Source organism: Cygnus olor, chromosome Z (genome assembly GCF_009769625.2).
Source record: "Cygnus olor isolate bCygOlo1 chromosome Z, bCygOlo1.pri.v2, whole genome shotgun sequence".
Lineage (NCBI taxonomy): Eukaryota > Metazoa > Chordata > Aves > Anseriformes > Anatidae > Cygnus > Cygnus olor.
Window position 1 is genome coordinate 22026432 of NC_049198.1, and position 23659 is coordinate 22050090.

The window sequence follows — 23659 nt, forward strand, 5'->3', positions numbered from 1 at the left end:
CTATTTGTTTGAAGATACATTCCAAAGAAATTTAACAGAAAAAAAAAAAAAGACGGTAGATAATAAAAAGCTGAATTGCAAATTATGGGGCCTAAATGGTCTCATAATGGATGATACTAAAATTTTAGATTACTCAGCTCACTTCTCCATTTTTATTTCTATCATATGAATGAATCATTGCTTATTTTTAATTTAGTAAGATGAAGCTACACAGATTCTGCAGCTTTACAGTCACACCTTCTTGCTTTTCACTGAGTAGAGCTGAGACCTCACCGGGGAAATACTAGGATTTTTTTTTTTTTTCAGAAAACTTCAGACATTTACTAGCAGAAACACTAAAACTAGTAGTACAGCACTTAGCATAGAATTCTTGCAGTCATAAAACAACATATTTACATATGTAGTGCATAATGAGTGCAATATTATCTTGATATTTTTCTCAATGAAATTTCATTTGAGTTACTGCATAGGTTATTAAAAATCCTGTAATTCTTTCAATGCAATAGCTATTCAAACATCACCAGCAATCTTTTTGCTTTTTATTTCATTGATTATATTCTTTGCTTAAATTCTTTTTTTTCGCAGAAGAGTTGAGAATTTCTCTTAGCTGTAGAATCTAAACAAAACTACTGAATATGGTAGTTTAAAAATTCAGACTCTTTTTCTTAAGTTTTCTTTCTGCTTTTAATGTTAACTCTGTTGTCTGGAATGAAAAGAAGAAAAACAGCCTTGCTTTATTTGCTTTTATTCATTGGCAGTTTTAACAGGTAAAACAGAAAAAAAATTGCTTTGGTTTCTTGTTTTTGAAAATAGAGAAATTAATTTCCTAAATCTTGCCCCTTTCAGGGTAAGTCTCATTACCACTTGTCGTTACTTTAAGTTTCTCTTGTCACCATCTATTTGGTAAATTCTTTAAATTACATAATCTTCCTTCATTATGTCTTTTCTATCTTGGGCATTATGCAGCTCTTTGAGGATGAGGTATAACATATGGCATAAATTTTTTGTCCCTTGGATTTCAGGATTTCACTAATACTTTGAGATCCTTCAGACGTACCAATGTGCTTTTAAATTCTACAGAAAGTATGCAGCCTTTCCTTTACCTCTGAACACCTGATCTTTCTTTTCACAGTAATATAACCAGTCTGTTAAGGACTTGCAAAGTCTAATCATCATCGTTTGTGTTCCCTTCTGAGTAACTACTGACATCTAATTGGTGATAGTGCTTCTCCCTGTAGGCAACTTAAACTGAAGGAAGAAGATTGTTGTAATTTCAGATTATGAAATTGCGTGGCTTTTTTGTTCAGAAAGCAACGTTGCATTCAAAATGGCACTAAAATGAAGATTTAGAATAATATGATGCTAAGCAATAGACTAATAATTAACATTATATTATTAGTTTTGCAGTTCAGTAAATGTACATGTTAACATTGTAGACTGGAGTCTTGCTCCATTTTCAGAGAATTTACTTCGAAGCTAAATAAGTTGTAAAATATTTTTATTACGCAAATTGGCTAGATCCACATACAACATTAGCAAAGCAATGAAGTTTCTAAAAGGTATTCATGAATGTTAGAATGGCTTGGAGAGTTGAATTTCATATTTTGGGATAAAGACTTAATGTTTTCATTTCTTCATCGGATTGGATGATTTGAGATAAGTATAGTGACATGACATTAAAAAAAATTATCTTTCTTAATTTCAATCTACTCCTCCAAACACGATAATTCTACTCAAAAACAATAATAGTACTTTATAAGATTTATAGTAAATATAATTAGCGTATGTCATACACGTATATGATATGCACAAATTATGTGATTCCTCCAGGCTACTTTGTAGATCATGGCTGCTCTTTTTGTGGGAAGTGAAAGCCAGCCACTATGCTTTGCTCTACTGTCAGGGTGTGTTATCTGAGGTAGAATGATTGCCTCTAAGACATTTTTATGTGTCCACAGGAGTGGCCACACATTGAGGTATAATTTTCATTTTCTGTCAAGATAGAAACTATTACCAATTTGTTATGTTTTCTTTTATTTGGCAAACTATTCTCTGCATATTTGGCTGAGCTGCTGTATTGGCATGAAGCATAGCAGACATTTGGGTACTTTTCAGCAGCATTCTACTTTCTATGCAGGAAAAAAAGAAGAAAGAAATATGACTCTATTGTAAACAGTGTGTATGGTGTTTGATAATTATTACCAGATTTTACTGTCTAAGAAGGCATCTGAGGAAGTGTAGTGAAGAGATCTGAAGAGAAATGAATAATATTAGGTTTTAACATGAAATAGCAGGATCTTTGCTGGGATTGCAAACTCTGATGCTAAGTGAGAATGATTATACGTACAAGCCTGCGGCAATCAAAACTTAATTTCCCCTGCAGAAATCAAAAATATTGAAATAAACATGTTGTGTACTGCCAGAAAGGGTGCTTTTAACAATAAAAGGATCTCCAAAGAAGTAGACAAATGCATTTTTGTGGCATCTAGGTACATCAGGAAAATATGCCTGATCATCCTGGTGCACACATACTTGTCCTTACGGCTCCATATCAAGAACTATTGCTTATGCTTTTTTTAAGATTTGCCAGACTACTTTAGTACTGTTTCATCATTATTTGCTATTTATGTACTCATAGTCTATGTAAGAAAGCATCAGACGTAGGACTTCATCCTTTACTTTCACAAAGGTTGTGCAGAGTGCAGCAGAGGTAGATTTGACAGAACATAGTTACTCATTCTGAGCTGAAAGTCTTACCCGGGGCTTCACATGACATACTTCTCCCCAGAATTTAGTGAGGTGTCTTCTGCTTGGAGACTGAGAACTAAATGTGTGATGGCAGAAGACCCATCTGGAAGTACCATCTACTTGGTACTTCCACTCTGGATTACTGGATATGCCTGAATTTGAAAGTGAAAACACTGCACGGGTTACACTTTATACAGAACACTGCTACTCATCTTCCTTAGGATTTGGACTTCTATATACATTTTGTTGCATACATGTGGCACCTAGTCAGGTTGTGGCGTCACTTTGGGACCATGATTGTAACATCAAATAGCTACACCTTTAGTAAAAATCAAGTGTCAGTCCAAAAAATATTATGGCAACTATATATAATGAAATTGATGATGCAGATCCTGTGAACATGACATAAAATATCTTCCATAGAGATAATCCAGCTATGAGGATAAAAAAATCAGATGCAGTCAAGTATATTCAAAGATTGACTGCTTTAGTCAATTTAGACAAAATCTTCCTCTTCAGATAGGATAAAAATGATAATTAGAACTCTGAATTACTTTCCTATTAAATAATTCTCCACTTAAAAATACATATAGTAACCGTATCCCAATCCAACTATGCACCCAGGAAGAAATACTAGAAAGTTTGTAATGCTGTCTATGTATTCTTATAATTGCCACTAATGGAAGAGGAACACAGATACTGTACTGACAGACAGTGATACATAATCTCCCTGACAGAAAGGTAGCTGATCTGGGGCTATTATACTTTCAACTCTAGGGTTCTTTTAGGATTCTAGCTTGTCATTCCTGTTATGAAATGTACGAGTCAATTTAATGATGGTTCACTCTACTTTGTTATCTGTTTCCAGGAAGGGTAGGATTAGATCTTCTGCTGCTAAGAAGTGAAACATTTTCCCAGATAACTCATCCTTCTAAGAAATGTCTGTTTATTCTTGTTATCAAAAATATTGCTGTTCAGTTGGTAAGAGTTTTCATTTCTGAAGCCACCAAGAATACTGATTAATCGTAGAGTTAACATAAGAAAAGGGCCAGAAGGGGACCTCCAAATGTAATATAATTACACCGTTTCCATAACCCAATGGCCAATGTATCTGCAGTGCAATTTTCTTACTATTAGTCACATTTATTCACTGGAAGTCCAATGACAGAGATTCCCTAGGCAATCTCTTGTAGTGTTTAAATGTTCCTCTTGGTATGGAATATTTGTATGTAATCCACTCTTCCTTGTGATATGAATGGATTCTAGGAAACTGTTCACTGTCTCTTTTTCAAGATGCTTTTTAGCACACTTGAAAATAATCACAAGCTCATCTCTTTCAGTTGGACAAAAAAGAAAACATTTTAGTCTTTCTGCAGAGATTATTCTTTCTCAATTTGTGATCATTCTTCCTGAGTGGTTCATCTCTCTTTCAAAGCACGAAATTCAAGACTAGATACAAGTCTTTGTCAGTATTGAGTGAAAAGATCAATTTATTTGTCATTGTTTCTTTTATGCCTGGTTTCCAATCCATTCCAAGCCACAGATCTTTTTCTGCTGAATGGTTGCCTAATCTGTCTCTGTCCTGTACCCATGCTATTAAATGTCCTTACTGAAATTCAGCCATTGCACTTTCTGAATTTTATCCTATTTTTCATACTATAACTAGTTTGCCAAAATCACATAAATTCTAAATACTCCAATAAACTTTAATAGAATCATAGAATCATTAAGGTCGGAAAAGACATTCAGGATCATCTGGTCCAACCATCCCCCTACCACCAATATCACCCACTAAACATGTACCTAAGCATCAGGTCCAACCTTTCCTTGAACACCCCTAGGGACGGTGACTCCACCACCTCCCTGGGCAACCCGTTCCAATGCCTGACTGCTCTTTCTGAGAAGAAACTTCTCCTAATTTCCAACCTGAACCTCCCCTGGAGCAACTTGAGGCCATTCCCTATCACTAGTTATCTGCAAGAAGAGGCCAACCACCAGCTCCCCACATCTTCCTTTCAGGGAGTTGTAGAGAGCAATAAGGTCTCCCCTGAGCCTCCTCTTCTCCAGACTAAACAACCCCACTTCCCTCAGCCGCTCCCCATAGGACTTGTGTTCCAGGCCCTTCACCAGCTTTGTAGCCCTTCTTTGGACACGCTCCAGGGCCTCGATGTCCTTCTTGTAGTGAGGGGCCCAAAACTGAACACAGTACTCAAGGTATGGCCTCACCAGAGCAGAGTACAGGGGGACGAGCACCTCCCTGGTCCTGCTGGCTACACTGTTCCTGATACAAGCCAGAATGCCGTTGGCCTTCTTGGCCACCTGGGCACACTGCTGGCTCATGTTCAGGCAACCAGATCCCTTTCCTCTGCAGAGCTTTCCAGCCACTCTGCCCCACACCTGTAGCACTGCATTGGGTTGTTGTGACCAAAGTGTAGTACTAGGCGCTTAGCCATATTGAACCTCATCCCATTGGCTTCTGCCCATCGAGACCCTTCTTCAAGACCCTTCTTTCGAGACCCTTCTTCACAAAACTTCATATTGCACATGCATTCTGTAAACACGTTCTTCTCTGTTAAAGTCATAAATAGAAGTGAACTGAACAACCCCACCAAATTTATTATTTCACGCTTGACACTAACAGTGGCCATCTACTTCTAAACATAGGGCTCTGTACCTGATTTTCCACCAGCTTTATATCCTTATGAAATAGTTGTTTGTTTGTTTGTTTTTGTGTTTTTGTTTTTTGTTGTTGTTGTTTTAATCTACACTTTTCCAGATGGAATACCAGTGTTTGTGGAAGTTACAAGTTCTCTGCTACAGAAATTCACTTGTAATATACCTAACCAAAATTCTGGACTATCTTCCACTGTTCTCACTCTGATCTTTGAAAACCAGTGTAGAATTCCTGAAACTGCTAAATTTATTGACAACCTTACATATATTTCTGTTCTCATGAGAGTTTAACAGTCCTGACAATTTCTGAGTTGGTAGAACTTTCTGTAGAAAACAACCCACCATTTTCTCTCTTTAATGTTCACCTGATTGCCACATGGGGTTACCATGTATCTGTGAAGGTTCCCAACTGTGCATTCTCACAGATAAAATGTATGAGAAGTTTTGTGAACAAGCTCCTGTAGCATTCTTGCATATAAAGCTTAGTTGTTAAGATAAGTAACGTAAAACTCACACGGAACAGCACTCCATACAACCCAAAAATATATATTTATATATATCATACACTAAACCAATCAAGAATTTAGAATTTTATATTTCCTGGGTGAAATCTGAGGTGTTGGATGTGAACTTGATCTTTCAAAGAAAGAGATCAGCTTTTTCCTTCCACATGGAACACTGTTATAGCTGTAACTGTAAGAAACGAATGTAAATGAGGCAGTCACTTAAGTATTTTGGGGATGAAGTCTAGGCTCTGAAATTTACTCTTTTCTTTTGATATGAAATAACTAAATAATAACTAAATAAATCTGTTCAGCTTTCAGATATACTGTGGGACAAGAAAGAATAAACAAGGTGGGAATTTGGAAAAAATGATGTTTTTTCATGTTTTCTCATTTTAAAATTATTTTATGCTTAGTTACCTTTGTTGAGTCTGAACTTAGTGAAGAACTTAGATCAAGTGAAGTTCACTTGATCATTAATAATTTGATCATTATTCCGAATGTTACTTAATTTAAGGGATAGGAAAAAAAAAGGAATATTTTTAAATCAAAGTGAGCAAGTTAATGCGTGAAAATACTTTTTCAAGTTACAGTGAAAAGGATATGAAAATTATGTGAGTAAAGGTCTTGCATTTCAAACAAGGCATTCAATATCTTGCTTTATAGATAGTGTTTCATATGCAGGTTGTTTAAATATGATGCTGGATTGGCTATTGTTAATTATTTGTGACAAACCTCATTTAAGATAGGAAAGACTAAAAATGAATTTAATGGAACTCTTCACTTAAACAGACTGTTTAAAATCTTGTGGCTCTTAGAGGGCTTTTAAAGATACCTCCTTGGTCACAAAATTCTATTTTGATTTGCACAGTGCAAATCAAATGTTCATAAATCTGATCACCTGATTATAGCCAAGAATAAAGGGCAGGAGTCTGTTTAATTGTTTTTATTACTGCTTCTTTGGACAAAAATCTCAGTGAACTCAGTGAAGGTCAGTGCTAACCATTTAAAGTGTAGACTGGTTTATACACATCAAATACTATAACCTTTTCCCAGTTCTGAATTTCACAAAACTACCCCTGATGCTAGTTAAATGTTTTAACAACATTGGGTGCTAATGCTAAGCTCTTTCTGCCAGGACATTCACTGCAATTTGACTGCAAAATTTTTTACCCAGTTTGTACAGAAACTTTTTTTTTTTTTACAGAAACTGTTTTACTCCAGAACAAACAAACAAAACCTGTACGTTCAGTAAAGGCATTCTCTATCCAGAATCAATAGTTATGTTCTTTACTTCAGAAATGTTTTCATTTATAGTACAAGGAAAAATTCTCTCAGAATATTTAACATTGGTGTCAAGGAGAAATCTGTTGCAATCAGGAGTAGGAATACAGTATTTCATTTCTTTCATTCTCTTCCAGTAAAAGGTTTTGTATCTGAGAGAGATTTGTGTCTAAAAAAAAAAAAAAAGTATCAAGACACCACCTCTAATGTCCGCTCTAGAGAGTAGGCTTGAATTGGTTTGGTTTGGTTTTCTTTTTTCATCAAAATAGGAATTTCAGAATCAGGAAATGTTGAAGCCAGTCAGCCTGTTTTTATATTACAAAATTTCATTTGTATTAAGAACTAAATCAATGATGCACACTGTTAATATCTACTCCACATAAATCTGTTAATGTCTTCCACATTTTATTTCCAGTACTTCTTATTTTATACATCTGCTATTAAACTTTGCATTGTGAAATCCTTCTGGATAAACACCTAAAAAAAATGGTTGTATTTCTTTCATAAACCTAACCTTTTTATGTGTGTTTTCTAGAATGCTGTCTCTTTCTTTGCCATAATACCTTACAGATGATTATGAAATATGGCTTCCTCAAGATTAGCACCAGTCTCTGCAGATTCAGCTGCAGAAGCTTAACTGTGACAAACACAGTAAGCTCCTGAAAACTAAGCAGCAGTCTTTTTCACATGCCGATGCTAGCTTGGGGAACGAAAGAAAAAGTGCTGCTGTAATTTATGCCAGTGAGGCACAAAGATGGATTAGAGCCATGTTAGCTCCCCTCCTCCCATCCAGATTTGAGCCAACGTTCCTCCACTAGTCTGGAAAAACTGGCTCTATGTTAGGGCTCTCCTGCTAAGGCCATTGATTTACTCAACTACATTTAAGAAGAAAAAAAAAAAAGTTGACAAAATACTTACTTGCTTGTTACAAAGAATAAGTGCATGCCAGAGGTCTGTATTAGAAACACATTGGAAAGAGGGGTTTCTTTTCTGTTTAGCAAAAAGATTAGTGTTTGTTTGGGGTTTAGCATTGTCAGTAACTTTTAAAGGGAAAAAGAAAAAAAAAATCCTCCTGCTCTAAATCGTTTTTCTCCAATTTTCTCTCCACCTTCTTCACCCCTCTACTGCTAGAATGTGGTCAAACCTTGGTATGTAAATGCTAGCTGCTAGCCCACTGCTGAACAGTCAGTAATTTTGTATTAACAAATTGTTCTTCTGCTAAAGTTATATATTTATTGCTTCTAGCTGTTTAGCATGCCTGAGAAACACAGGGCCTTTGGGGTGGGTTTTTTGTTTGTTTATTTTTTGTTAATTCCTTCATGTCTTAAGTTTATTTGGACTAGGCATCTGGGCCTGGAATCGACTACTGTTTGACTTAAATTCAGAGATGATCCATGCTTTACTCAAGGGATATCTAGTATTTCATTTACTGTCTGGAAACCTTACATTTTATTTATTGCCAGCAAACTTAGTGAAGAACGAAGAAATAATCTTCTAACTCTTTAATAGCCTAGCTTAAGCTTTCTGAATATACACACCTTTATAAGCACCCCAACTTCATCTCATTCAATGACATGATTAAATTGTGTGGATTTGGACATATTCAGAATGGGAAGAGGGAAGGACAAAAGAGAAGGGAGGGCATCCAGAAAATGTTGAATGTTAAGTTGTGAAAATCAGAATATTCTTATGTTAGATACACTCTTCTCTCTTTCTGCTCCCTCCTACTTTGTGCTCTGGTGATACAAACCTGTTTGTGTTAACCTGGGGAGGCAATTTGCCGACTTCTAGAGTATCAGATGCTGTACAAGCTACTGCCAGAGACAGGATGCTAGACTGGATGGATCATTGGTCAGTTCCGGTATGGCGGTTCCCATGTCCGTATAGTAAAAGCTGTGTAAAGTTTTTCTGTGCTGGTACACTGTCTGGAACAACATCTGGAATTTACATTACTGTCTCCCATACCAACCTACTCTACCAGGAGCAGTTGTCTATTTAAAAGCACCCAGCTTCTTTCATCAAACTACTTAATATTTTTGTGAAGGGGATAAAGATGTACTGTAAATACTCTATATAGGAATTGTTACCAAATATATACTAAATAATAACTGGATAATTGATTTTTTAAAATTTTTTTTTTAGAAAAAATGCTTACAATCAGAAGGTTTTACATATTTCTAATTATTTCTAACCATGAGAAAGCCAATCCAATTTTCCCCCAGTGATTTTACTATCTTTTGAATTGGATTATCTTTTTTGTAGTTACGTTGATTTTCCCTTAGAAGGTTACTTACAATTAAATCTTCTTTCAAGAGAAAAAAAATGCTTAGCAACATCTTGAACAATGGAAAAGGATGCTCCATTACATTAGTCTTTATTAAGAATTGCTTACTTTGTTGGTAGCTTTGCAAATACTGAAGGGTTGGGTTTTTTATTTTATAACTTGGATATCCCACACTTAGTGAAACTACTGCTTTTTTATTATTTTCACAGTGAATGTTTTGGGCAAAAATGAGGATGTAGCATTCGAATAGTATCTCGAGAAAATGGTATGTTAGAAATATCTGCGAAAGTTCCATTTCATTTTATGTGGTAGGCCTAACAGAAGAGTACAGTCTGACTTTGTAGAATGTTTATTTATTTATAATATTTATAAATTATATTTTTATCAGTTTTGCTTGCTTCGAATTGAGGAGATTGTGCAATAACAGCAATAGTATGTCACCTCCATTGTTAACATCTGAGTGCTGAAATACTGGAGGCAAGTAGCACTCCATTGATACAAAAGTTAGAAAATACTCCTTTTAGGTCTTTCAGAAATGACATTTAGCTCAAAATAGTGCTTGGAGGGTGGGAGTTATGAGTGGTATTTATAACAGTGGTGAAAAAGGAGTATTGTATTGATCTTAAATTTCAGTCTAAATTCAGTCTGATTTCAGTTTAAAATCTGTGAAGTTATATATGAATATCAATACCATATCTATGAATGGTAGGTTAGTGCTTAGTGGTGCGGAGTCTACTTGGAGGCCAGTAGCTAGTGGTGTCCCCCAGGGACCAGTACTGGGTCCAGTGTTGTTCAACTTATTCCTCAACGACCTGGATGATGGAGCAGAGTGCACCCTCAGCAGGTTTGCTGACAACACAAAGCTGGGAGGAGTGGCTGGTACCCCAGAGGGCTGTGCTACCATTCAGAGGGACCTCGACAGGCTGGAGGATAGGACCAAGAGGAACCTCATGAAGTTCAACAAGGGCAAGTGCAGGGTCCTGCACTTCGGGAGGAATAACCCCAAGCACCCGTACAGGCTGGGGGCTGACCTGCTGGAGAGCAGCTCTGCAGAGAGAGACCTGGGAGTCCTGGTGGACAGCAGGCTGACCATGAGCCAGCGATGTGCCCTTGTGGCCAAGAAGGCCAACAGGATCCTGGGCTGCATTTGGAAGGGTGTTGCCAGCAGGTCAAGGGAGGTGATCCTCCCCCTCTACTCAGCCCTGGTGAGGCCCCACCTGGAGTGCTGTGTCCAGCTTTGGGCTCCCCAGCACAAGAGGGACATGGAGCTACTGGAGTTAGTCCAGAGGAGGGCAACTAATATGGTGAGGGGACTGGAGCTCCTGTCATATGAGGACAGGCTGAGAGAGTTGGGCCTGTTTAGTCTGGAAAAGAGAAGACTGAGGGGAGACTTCATGAATGTGTATAAATATCTGAGTGGAGGGTGTTGAGAGGATGGAGCCAGTCTCTTTTCAGTTGTGCTCAGCAACAGGACGAGAGGCAACAGGCACAAACTGAAGCGCAGGAGGTTCTGGCTGAGTATGAGAGGGCACTTCTGTACTGTGAGGGTGACAGAGCACTGGCACAGGTTGCCCAGAGAGCTTGTGGAGTCTCCTTCTCTGGAGATATTCAAAACCCGCCTGAATGTCATCCTGCACAACATGCTCTAGGTGATCCTGCTTGGCAGTGGGGTTGGACTAGATGATCTTCAGAGGTCCCTTCCAACCTTGGCCATTCTGTGATTCTGTGATTCTGTATATATATGGTATATATATACCATATATGTATATTTGGAATGGTATAGATATAGGTATATGGTATATATATATACACCGTATATGTGTTATATACGAATATCTATACCATATTCATAGAATCACCTAGGTTGAAAAAGACTTCTAAGATTACCAAGTCCAGCTGTTAACCTAGCACTGCCAAGTTTACCACTAAAGCGTGTCCCTATAACATTAGTTCAAAAACTAATAGAAATTGATTGAAACAATCTTATCTTGATATATAATTAAATACTTGTGAAATCAGCTTAACTATAGCAAATATCTTTATTTACAGCAATATTTTTCTCAATGCTTTTCTAATGATTTTTTAATCATTTTTTTATATTAGTATCTTCAGTAGAATAACCAATTGTGTGAATCTGGATGGATCTGACTAACAAATCTTGCTAGAGAAACAAGAGTTGAGAAACAGAAGATTTTATGAAGGCACAAAAAGCTTGAGGGACACATCGTCTGATTTTTGGGTAGTCTTTTGGGGACCCAGAAGTTGGACTCGATGATCCTTGTGGGTCCCTTCCTACTTGGATATTCTATGATTCTATGACAAGTGATCTGATTATTTGGGAAAAGAAATGGGCAGAGAGGAACAGAGGAACGTGGAATTGTGGAAACAAGCAGTGAAACAAGAAGTCAAATCTGTTAGTGGTGACAATCACAGCAGAATCCTGGTGACCAGAGGTTTTTGTTGGGAGGCATTGTAAGCTTTTTTGAAGTGAAACGAAACCAGGTTTGGCAAACTAGGTCCAAACTGGAACAGTATGTGTGATACAGTGGAAGGTTTAAGTATCAAGTGCTATGGAAGGGTAGGGGCTTTCATAGGTAATTTAGCACAGTTCAGACATTATGAATTAATGAGACAAAACATACTCATGGAAGCTTGTTTCTTACACACATCTTTTTTGTAATAGCAGTGGCTGTGTGAAACATTGAGAATTAAAGAGAAGAGTCTGTGTTTGAAACTGTTTCTATAGCACTCCTTAAATTGTTAACACCCTTTAAGAATCAGAACCTATTTCAAGTACTTCGGGAAAAAACTTCCTTTCATAATCAGTAAGAGAGAGGAATTTTCATTACAGAATTCCTTTTCATGAAAAGAGGGATGATGGGTTAATCTCTTATACTAAAATAACAAAGCTAGATAGTGAGATAGGACAGAAAAACCAAGAACTTGCCTGCAAGACTTGTGTTACACAAAGCACTTAAGGGTGGTTGCAGGTTTCATTAGATATACATGTATTTTCTCTGTCCTGCTGGACTATGTTTCCAAAATTATTTGTAAAGCTCTTGGACACTGTTATGCAAGGAGTGGTGACAGCAGGCTAAGCCAAAAAGCTTGTTTTGATTGTAGCATCTCAGTTCTGAAAAAAGTGAAAACCAGTTTAGATTTCAAGTTCTTTCCTCTTTTAAAATTCTCATTGTTTTATGGTTTTAACCATAACTGTTTTTGTCCTGTTCTCTTGCCTTGGTTTAAAGTTTTTGCTTGTCAGCTTTTAATTGACATTTTTCTTCATTTTATTTACATTTTGGTCAGCCTCTTTTTCTCTGTTTTTGTTTCTCATTCCTATCCTTTTTTTTATTCTTTACCTTCCTCAGTTTATTTTTCTTTTTGGTCTCTGTTTCTCAACTGTCTCTCTTCCTGTGCCACCCACTACTTTGCTGGAAGTGAAAAGAGTGCCAGTGAGTTCATTCTTCCAGAATATCTAACAAATTTTTACCTTGGGAGCAAGATCTCATTTGCTTTTGTTTGTGCATTCACTAATCTGTTTTCTCATCTGTTCACATGAACTACATTTCTATCCACTGCCTATGTATCAAGAAATTACGTGGAGGAAAGTGTTATAATATAATAAACCACTATATAATATAAATAATAAACCATTAATGTTTATGGTTTAACAAACACATTTACAGTATTTGAAGGAAAATGTAAGTTACAAATAGAGTATAATGTAACGGAAGCTTGACTATTTTTTTTTCTAAGCATATGGAACGTTGGTTGTAATTGAGAAAAGTGGGTAATGTCACCTGTATGTGATGTTGAACTCAGAAATGGTAAGACTGATAATCATGGACTACAGTGGTAAAATTATTAATGTTTACGATTTGAAAGGTCTGGCTAAGAACTTTATCCTAACTGAAAGAACATTCCTTTCAGCTAAAAGCTAATCGTCTGCAATTGTTTCCAACACTCCCACTTCCAAGCTAAGATAACATTCTGTGTGCCGCTCTTATAGGCTCCACCAAGAGCCATCTTTCCACATGGTCACACATTCACAGTTTGATTCCTTCTTAGAACTGTGGCAGCCAGCAAGCTAACTAAGGAGCTGATCCCTCCAAGGGACAGGTACTTGGCTTCGTTAACATACAAGTGATCCTCTGGAGTCCATACATCCCAAGGATGGGCACCTGGCTTTTTTAACATTTAAATGATTGGTTTTATAGTAATGGAATTGTTTAATTCATTTAATCTGCATTTAGAGGCAATGTGTAATTTTCATTCGTGTTATGTATAACAGTTTAGATGTACTATAAGTAGTGCATTTTATATAACACACAGTTCTGCATCTGAAAAGTGAAAAGCTGTGCATTTCTTTTCTCAGTGCCTGTCAATTGCAGAAACAAAAAATCTGTCACCAGCTGCCATGCTTTTTGCAGGTATCTCCAAATGAGCCCTGGCTGCAAATGCTTGAGAACTTACTGCCTCTCTGCCAAAGCTGCTGGCTACTGTCCCCATAGCAGAGTTGGCAGAATTTAACTTTTGCCCACACCTGTTGATGATTTGCTGTAAAGTCCAGCAGTTTAAAATGCTGGCATAGGTGAGTGTGAGAAAATGTCCCAGGCTCCCCACTGAAGTGGCTGAGGTGCCAGAGGGAGTGCCATGTATAGTAAGTTGTGCAAGGAAGGTGGGCTGGTAACAGCCAACAGCTCTGTCACATCGATAGACACGTGTGAAATTAAGCAATGTGGCTTTGAGTTTTCATTCAGTTAGCGTAAAAGTCACTGATTCATGCAGTGCATTGTACATGGAGATCAGAGTTTCATCACTAGCGCAAAAGCAGTTATAGGGCTTCCTTGCTACTGCTGATGTTGAAAATGGTTCAATTCACTGATTGCCACTTTGGTTTCTCCCAAAGGGCAGTTCTGGAAAGGTCAGTGCTGTCTTGATACCAGATTTCTGCTTATGCTACACTTAACATGACTGCCACCTGTCAGCAGCTGACATATGCTTCAGATCCAGTGCATGGCTCACACATCTAAAAATCTGTGTATCATATCTTTTCTTACAAGTACCATCTCACTATAGTAGTTCAAAAGAACATGTTCCATCTCCTGAATAAACTGGTTGAGCCTGCCTGGAGAGCACCATGTAGGTGGGGATCGGTCTTTGCTGTCCAGTTGGCAAGTACAGTTTTGTCTATGCTAGGCTATTGGACACACAGATTAGTCGTACTGTAATAGTTCTTGAGTGTTTTCTAGTCTGCTGAAGTGGTTCTTTTTTAGCCTTGGTTGCAGCCAACATTCTCCCACTTGTTACCTCCCAGAAAGCAATCAAATTGATCACTAAGGTAATGTGTTAGTTACAACAGTTTAATGACATCTAGGAGCTAGTCTGCTACTAACTGTGGAGTAGTCTTGTTTGCCAGCTGTTGCAGAAATCATCTGAGAATGAGGCCAGGAGTGTATCTGTGTACCTTTTGAAATCTGTGCTCTCTCTGACACAAGCTTAAATGTGGTCAGGTATTTCAGTCTAATGTACCAAGACATTGCATTTTTGGAATGCAGAAGAGAGCCAAGTACTGAATGTCATTTGAAAACTGAAACATTGAAATGAAGAGTTGCAGATAGTGGTATAGATGCTGCCCCGGTACATGGTATAGAACAATGCTTAAACTGTATGATACTGTTGTCTGGACAGGGTAAAAATTAAACCTGTCCAATAATAAATGCAAGCTAAGATAGCCAGCTCCAATTTACTACACTCTTAATAAAAGAGGTTAAAGAAATTGATTTGTGTTTATTTTTTCTTCTAAAGAAAGTCAACAGTTTGCACATCTAGGTAATTTAAGCCTAGAACCATCAGTTTTGGTAAGCTTTTTTATTCAAACTATTTTTGAAGAAAAAAATACTAAGCTGCAAAACTTTGTTATTTGAGTTTAGTTTAAGAGAAATTACACCTTTCATCCTTTGCATTTTGAAGAAAAAATGTATTTTAAAGTTGTATGTCTTAACCAGTGTGTAAGATGAACTATCAACAGCTGGTGATAAGCACAAGTTGGATGGTAGGTTCCCAAAGCCCAGAGATGAAGTTAGAGTTTTCATCACAGTGACTGCAGAAGCACAACTGAGCAGGCTGAACTCAGGAGCATGAGGTAGGGAAAAGAGCTATAAACTGAACAAGGAAAACTCTTAGGCAACATGTATTTGTGGACTTGTAGCCCAAACACAGCAATTAGTAAGTTATGCAAGTGCAAGCCTTAGTTAGAGGAGCTTGAATAGGATTACTTTAAATTCAAATAATTAATTTAGAAATAATTACTAAATACTTCCCATGTTTCTGAAAAAAAATAGTTTGAGGTATGATTTAGCATTTACATTGATGCAAAATATGTATGCCCGTGAAGATGTGTTTTGCAAAAATAAGCTAAAGTTCACATTAGAAAAATATTTTTGAAAATCTTCAGCATGGTCTTGCATTTATTTTGCTTTACCTATGAGATGCTGCATCTGAAATTCTTTCAGGGATTATCAAAAAACATCTTAATATTGACTTATTTTTAATCACAGCTGGGAACACTTCAGTGGAAAATTATGAATAGGAGTCAGAGACTATGATTTCTTTCAGCTCTTGGAAAGGAGTGAATGTTTCATAGTCTATATCTGCTGCATCTGATTTCCAAACTACCTGGCATACGGTATGGTCTGACCCAAGAATTAGAGATGTATTTATTTTTAATTCCTATTAGTTGTATCCTACAAGTGTGCCATGTCACTGTTTGAAAACCCAAGCTGATGAAATGGTAGAGTGAGAGTACAAGTCTATATGCATTAATTAACATCCTCTGAAACCACTTACTGAGGAATGACCCCATCTCTTTGGGACTGTATTTTAATTCAGTCTCGGATAGTGTGATTTGGTGTATAAATATATATATATATTTATGCGCATCTTTTATAAGTTGAGAAGAAATATGACAAATGCAGAAAGCATGTTAGCTAAAATAAATTACTTCAGTCCCTCCAATGTGAGACAATGTTTTTATAATTAAACTACAAATACACAGTCATGAGTCACTCTGATGGTACATTATGTTATTCTGAATTGTAGATGTGACTAAGAAAATAAGTTTTGGTGTTACTAGTACATACAAGGTTATAAACTACTGAAGTTCAACTCTTAAGTATTTTCAGAAGACATGGTAATATGCAGGCACGCTCTCAGTGCTGTTCAGTGAGAGATTTATGGAGCTCTCATGTCAATAATTGATTGTGTTGAAAAATCTGAATTATTGTTACTAAGATTTTTCCAAAACATTCAAATTCCTGTAGTCCGTAGCTTTGAATTTTGTCTGATTTTTGTCTGAATTCTTTAGTAGTACAATATTGTAATCTACAATAACTGATCTGGTTCTCCTCCCTCCCTTTATACATGGAAATCTGTACTAGAGCTCTTTGAAAAACCTGTTTAATTCAGGACCTCTTACACATTGTGAGGGTCTGGTAATACTTCATCAGCAACAGAATTTTCATTCTGATACTGATTTGTTATTTGTGGATTTTCTATTTCACAAAGACTGTACCAATATCTAATGCTGATATGCTTATATTCACTTCAGTATTGTTGCTGTTACTTTAAGTTACCCCATCAAAGTCAAAGAAATTTTTATAATTGATTAATACGGAATCCAAACTTCAGTGTTTTGTTTTGTTTTGTTTTTGCCTGGGCAAGTTTTTATGCGCTGAAAAATCATAAATTCAGTTGGGGGTGGTTAATTGCTCAAATCAATTTTAAATTTGTTATCCTGCCCCTGGTTCATAAGTAGCAGCTTTAGTACGATTGTAATCTGAGGTCTTAGTTGAGTGGGTTTTTAATTTAAAATAGTACAACTGTGGTCAAAAGTGTTAATTTTATAGCCAAGTTTTGACACTTAAAACCACGTCCCATGATAGAAAAGTAGCTAGGTTGTCAGTAAAGATCAAGAGGTTTACAGTCGGTCAGCTTGTTATGAGCATCTGTAGTGTGATTTTCTTCTTTTCCCCTCGCCTCTCTTCGTCTTTAGGTAGGGCAAATGATTTCTCTCTTTGTTTAAGATTTTGTCCAACCTAAAACCTGTATTTTTCTAACATCTTCCGTATTAATTCCCACTTCAGCGAGACCTACTAATAAGACCAAAGATGATCAGCTTGAGGCTTTCCTGGCACTGAATACAGCTAACAAACAGATTATTTTGACTCCGGATTATGGTGATATGGTCAGACTACTCGGAATTTGCTGAAAAGGGAAAGTATCTAATGGGGAAGATTTCTAATCAACGGCTAAAAAAAAATCATTAGTTTAGTCTGCTACTCAAAAAAATAAAAAGCATGATCTGAATCAATTTAAGATGGAACAGTAGGACTTAAAGCATTCCCTTGTTGATCTTTTGTGTACCTACTTTAAGCGTTTTCCATGCAAGCTCTTCCTTTTGCATAACTGTAATGGTGAAAGGAAGTCCAAAGTGACTAATAGGAAAACTTGAGAAACACTCCCTGTTCCTGGGAAAATTATTCAGTACATTTGGGAAGATATGTTAAATAGAAAAAGACAAGACAAGACAGTTCATTGCCTGAAATAAAATCCAGCAGAGCAAACTCTAGCTGTATTTTTCAAAATGGGTTTTCACAAAAGTGGTTTTCCTGTAATATTACAGTTTACTGATGGAAGGGGAGAAAAAGAAAAAAGAAAACTTGGATCTTTTCTCTACACAAAAATAAATAAATCATGGCTACTCAAATCTTGCCATGTGTATCATAATTGCAAATCATAACTTTATGTTCTTTCACTGCATTTGAGCCATGTTGTACTTGTTTTGTAGGATGTCACATGTACTTCAGTTTGAAGATAGAAGCAGAAAGGTGAAAGATGCAAGCATGCAGGATGAAGACACTTTTGAGATCTATGACCCACGGAATCCTGTAACTAAGAGGAGAAGAGAAGAAAGCAAGAAGATAATGAGAGAAAAAAAGGAAAGGAGATAAAATGTATGTTATCCTAGCCAGAGCTGCCTTGAAAAGCGACTGCAATAAAGCACTGGCTCTTTTGTAAGCTGTAGCTCCTAAAAATATCATTTGACAAGTGTGAAAAGGAATCTCTCAAGAACCTGTTGTGTGGTTTTGAATCTGAGCTACCATTTGTTTCTTAAGTTGTGCAGTAAACTACTCTCAGTGCATTCATTATCCAAGCTTGCTAAAGTTTTTTATGTACTTAATAAAACAGCTGACTTCAGTTTGATCTGCATTTTAATTACAATAGTCACCATCATAATCAAAAATTTTTCAATATAATGAATGAGAATTTGTCTCAGTAAGGATGAAGTTAGAAGATGAAAATTCCATCTGCAGGCTTTTGAGATATTCTGAAAGTATAATTTTAATTATTTTTATTATTTTTGAGAAGGCATATAAACATTACAGCAGTAACCACTGACTTCCTGAGCCACCGTCATTGATTTAAGATGATGCAGTTGCAGGATTGCTTAGAATGTTTCCAGCTTTCTTAAACAAACTGTTTGATTTGAGGATTTGGTTAATTCTTCTTACTTTTGAAATACATATTCCATTTCATATGACACCTTGGGATACACAAGTTGAGGAGTATTATTTCACTAACAGTACCACATTAAGCAACCATTATAATAAGTTTAGATTCTCTTTTTGTTAAACTGCTACAATACTAGAAACCTTCCATTGGGAGAATTTTCACTGTAAAGTAGTAATTAAGTAAAAGTAAGTAATCACTGTAAAGTGGTAATTAAGGTTGCTTTGTTAATTAGTCCAGTACAAAAATGAAAAATCTAATCAGTCTCATTAAAAACGTAACTCTGTTTTTAACAATTATTTTACCATCTAAAAATGAAGAGCTTTTGAGGTTTCCAGAAGATTACATACTTCCCACAGATTTCCCCCTCCCTCCTCCTCCGGGTGCTAATACCTTTTGCAGAAAATAAGAATTTCCACTGCTACTTCTTTACAGCATTTTCTGATGCCACAATAAGCTTGGAGAGAGACCATATGGGCAATAGCTAAAGAAGAGGGATATGAAGTGAGCAAGGTCATTAAAAAGTGTGACCAAAAGTGTTTTGCTGATGTTGTTTTTAGAACACATTCAGTAAGGTATGGTGTCTTTATCAAGCTGCCACTGACAAATTTCTTGATAGGGTCTGAGGTGTGAGGTACATAAACCTGCATTGGTGGGTTAATATGGCCCAAATGTCAGAGGTTAGATTAATGCACACTATTGCTTTAATGTGCAGTGTAATCTTTGAGATAAAAAGAAAATTTGGAGGTGTGACATGATATCCTGTATAAAGCTGTCATTATCCTCTTCTCAGGCTGAGTGAATTATACTGTACCATGGTGTAAAGAAGTCAAGAGGGGTTACATTCTTAAACACTGCCATTTACAACCTACTAAGTCAAAGTTATTTAATTGTTAAGTAATTTTCTACCAGGCTTTGACCATCTTCCAGGAACATCATATGTCACATGCTATGCTATCTCGATTCATTGCTTTGCTTGTAGAAAAAATGCAAGTTTTAAAATAAATGTTACAGGAAATTAGCATATCAGATCCCCACTCTGATGGGATGGGGGAAGAGAGGAAGGATGTGTGTATATAAGCATGCATGTTGGCAGAGGAGGTCAGGACAGGGAAAGTGAGGTCTAGATCAAGAAAGAAACTTGAGTGCCTGTTACAGGAGATAGCTACTGCTCCTGTGATAGGAAAATGTTCTAATTAAATAATATTCCCGTAAGCTGAAGTAGGATGCATGAGGCAATGAACAGACAAGTTGACTAACAACCCTTTTAGCTGAATGATGGGTTTTTTGCCAACTCCTGTGGCAGGTCTGTTTGTGCTGTATTTGATGATTCACATTCTTAAATGCTATGCAAGCACAGGGTTTTAAAATTTTAACTCAGGGTTTAGAGCTCCATTCAAGTAGGAAGAGGTCTGAAAGGCTAGTCCTCGCAGACACAGGACTGATACCATCTCAGGAACAATAAAGTAACTTAATGCTGACGTCTTATAGGTAGGTGAAGTGTGTATTGAAAATTAGTATACTTTTTTCTAGAGATACTTTACCTTTTATAATTAATGGTACAGTTGAAACCAAATGTGTTACCTGTTAAAGGTAATTTTAAGCATTAACGTGTTACACTTTGTTCTAGGAGAATAGAAAGGCCAGCCACAGTGCAAGGATGCTTACCCAAGCAGCAGTCTTTCCTGTGTCTAATGAATATCGCTTCAGGTGTAATGGTCATTTACTGCATTAAGCCCAGGTTCGCAGAAGTAAGCTAACAGCCACTGAAACCGGCTATCTGGATGTAAAAGAGAAAAGCCTTTTGGAAAGGCAATGGGTTTTGGTTTCAGTTTTGTTAAATGAGAGATAGGACCAACTTCCCTAGCAGTTTGCATTTTGCTCTGTACCAAACGCATATGTAAGGGTAAAGATCCTTCAATTTTCTTGTGATTATGAATGGCAAAATCCATTATAAATCAAACTGAAGCTGAACCTGTTTCAGTTCAACAAGACAATGGGGATTTGTGATTATTCTTTCCCATGTATTTTTGCTTTTATTAATTATATTTGTAACCTTAGAAACTAGTTTGAGAAGCCTACAAGCAAAGCACTCCTAGCTCATCACCATAACGTGCTGCAGGCAAAAGCCAACATAGGTGCTACAGACTATTTGGAGCAAAATAGAGAAACCAGGTATGTAGTCTACTATGGTAGTCACTCAGTAACCTTGCCTCTGAAAGGCAGACTTGTTTCTAGTCATTTAGGCTACTTTCTCAGGTCATCTTTAGCAGGCTGATATTTAATGCAGTCCATCACAATAAGAACAAATTAACTATGCTGACATCTTCTTGATAGGTGAAATGTGTATTGAAAACTAATATACATTAGTATATTAGCTGATAATAAGGATTTCTCATAGAAAATGTTACAGTGTTTTGGATCTCTGTGATCCCAAAGGATCCTCCGTCATCCACATTGTGTATCTTTTCAGTCATGGCTGTTATATATATATACAAGCTGTGTTATCAATACCTCCCTTTCTCCACTTGCAAACTTGCTAGACACCATCTTTATATAACCCCAGATGTACAGAATAAAAGGATAAATTGAGTGCAACAGAGAAATAGACATCTACTTGCTTGCTTTTTATTACCTTCTAGAAGGTGACAGGGCAAGTAATAATGCATACATGTTAAGCACTTCAGGTGTCGTAAAATCACTTAAGGTGGCTGGATTAGCTAGTTCCAAAAGTGGCAGAAGATCTGAAATGGGATCTCTTTACTCATAACTTCCTGGAATGGAATGGAATGGAACGGAACGGAATGGAATGGAACAGTTCAGTTGGAAGAGTCCTTCAAAGGACTGACAGCTCGTTTCATTGCCCAGATAACAAAAACCTACAGAACTGGTAGAGATGTTTTCAGCCAGTCTTGGAACCCAAGAATCTAGATCTTGTTCAACCAATTTCATCTTTGCTGTTTTATAAAGATGTCTCATGAGCACACCGAGCCACATTCTCCTTAATTGTGTGCCGTTATTCCAATGCTGCCAGCCCAAATCAGCACTGCATCATACTGCACCACTTCCCAGTTGCATACCTGGTACAAAGCCTCACGACAAAGACTTCTTCACAGCCCAACATTGGCATTGGAAAAACAGTTTGCCATGCCACAAAAACAGTCTACATTCAGGCTTTTTCTACACTGCAAAGGTAAGGTTCAAAGCCTTTTGCTCCTTTTAGGAAGACTTCATGTATCAGTGGCTTCTCCAGGTCAAGATCAAAGTCTGCACAGAACAATTACTCTAGAGACTTGGGTCCACTTTAAGTTGATGGACGACAACTAGAAGTGCCAGTCCCTGGATGTTTAATGAAGATATTTGGAGTACTTGTGCAGTAGGCCACAGAGGTTGGGCTTGGAATCTTTTGCAAGTAGAATTCATCATTAGGAAACACTAGAGAGAAATGCTACAAATAAATCAATTACAGCAGGTTTTGTTTATCATTTCTATGTGATAAAAATATTCTATAATATTTATTATAGAATATATTAATATATTCTATATAGAATATATAGAATATATTAATATATAGAATATATTAATATAATATATTATTATAATATAATTTTTATTTATTTGTTTAGTTAAATTCTTTCATTAATTAATAATTAAATTATTAAATTTAGTTAAATTATTGTTTAGTTTCTAAACAATAATTACAAGGATTGTTTGAAGTGATACTAGTCTTGAGGGCTAATCAGCTAATCAGCTTTGCACAGTATTTCGCAATGTTCATTTGATACACTTCTCAGCTAAATTGAAATTTCTGTACATTTGCTTTGCTACTAACACAGTGGGTCAGTGTCAACAAACAGTAACTCACAAAGTTTATGAGACAAACAGACCTTCCAGTCCTGCCTACCTTCAGTACAATGTTTCATTAAAGGGAATTTAACGGTCCTAAATGAAAATAAAGGGAAGAAAAAAGGTCCTACACCTGCATACAGACATTTTGCTGGTAAACCTGAAGTTCTTGTTTCCAGACCAGCTGTATTTCAGGAAGATAATTGTCCTTCTAGGCCACATCTGTTAACAGCAAGATCTTAAAGTACAGCTTAAAGCCTTGCCTCAGGAATCTTGATGAAACCAACAGCTAGTACAATGTGCCCTTTCTGCTTTGGAGCGTACTGAAAAAAAAAAAAAAAAAAAAAGGAAAAAAAAAACCACTGAAATAAAAATGGAAGTGGTATATTTCTGCCAAATATCCACTACACCTATGCTGTTAGGGGTGTAGTCTACAATGTCACCTTATGTAGTTTTCCCTGCTGGCTTGCAGCATAAGCAGGTTTGTGAAGAGGTTGTTCCCTTACTGTCTCCTTCCTGCAGTAAAAAGGTGACTGAACTCTAATGGTTAAAATAACTACACACCAATGTCTGCTTTTGTCTAGAGGACCTCAGGTTTGCAGGAGACAGAGTTATGTTCTGGCAACATAAAAACTAGCCTCAGACAGAATGGATAACTCCAGACTCTGCCTCATTCTGGCAGATTAGTGTGCATCTGTCGTTACTTAAATTATGACAGACAAGTTGGGCTGTTAGAAGACAAGGGGACTCC

General features: G+C 36.7%; 1 protein-coding gene across 5 annotated transcripts in view; it reads left to right on the plus strand.

Annotated features, from left to right (window-relative positions):
• The window catches only part of CWC27 (CWC27 spliceosome associated cyclophilin), a 137524-nt gene extending 118774 nt beyond the window's left edge, over nt 1-18750 (plus strand). For 4 of the 5 annotated variants that reach the window (XM_040540520.1, XM_040540521.1, XM_040540517.1 and 1 more), the window contains one exon: nt 18341-18750. In XM_040540520.1, the coding sequence (XP_040396454.1) occupies nt 18341-18503 (163 nt within the window). In that variant the 3' untranslated portion in view covers nt 18504-18750. Of the gene's footprint in view, nt 1-6238; nt 6277-18340 lie in introns of all 5 variants that reach the window. The other variant, XM_040540519.1, reaches the window with a different exon arrangement.
• The last annotated feature ends 4909 nt before the right edge of the window (nt 18751-23659 follow it).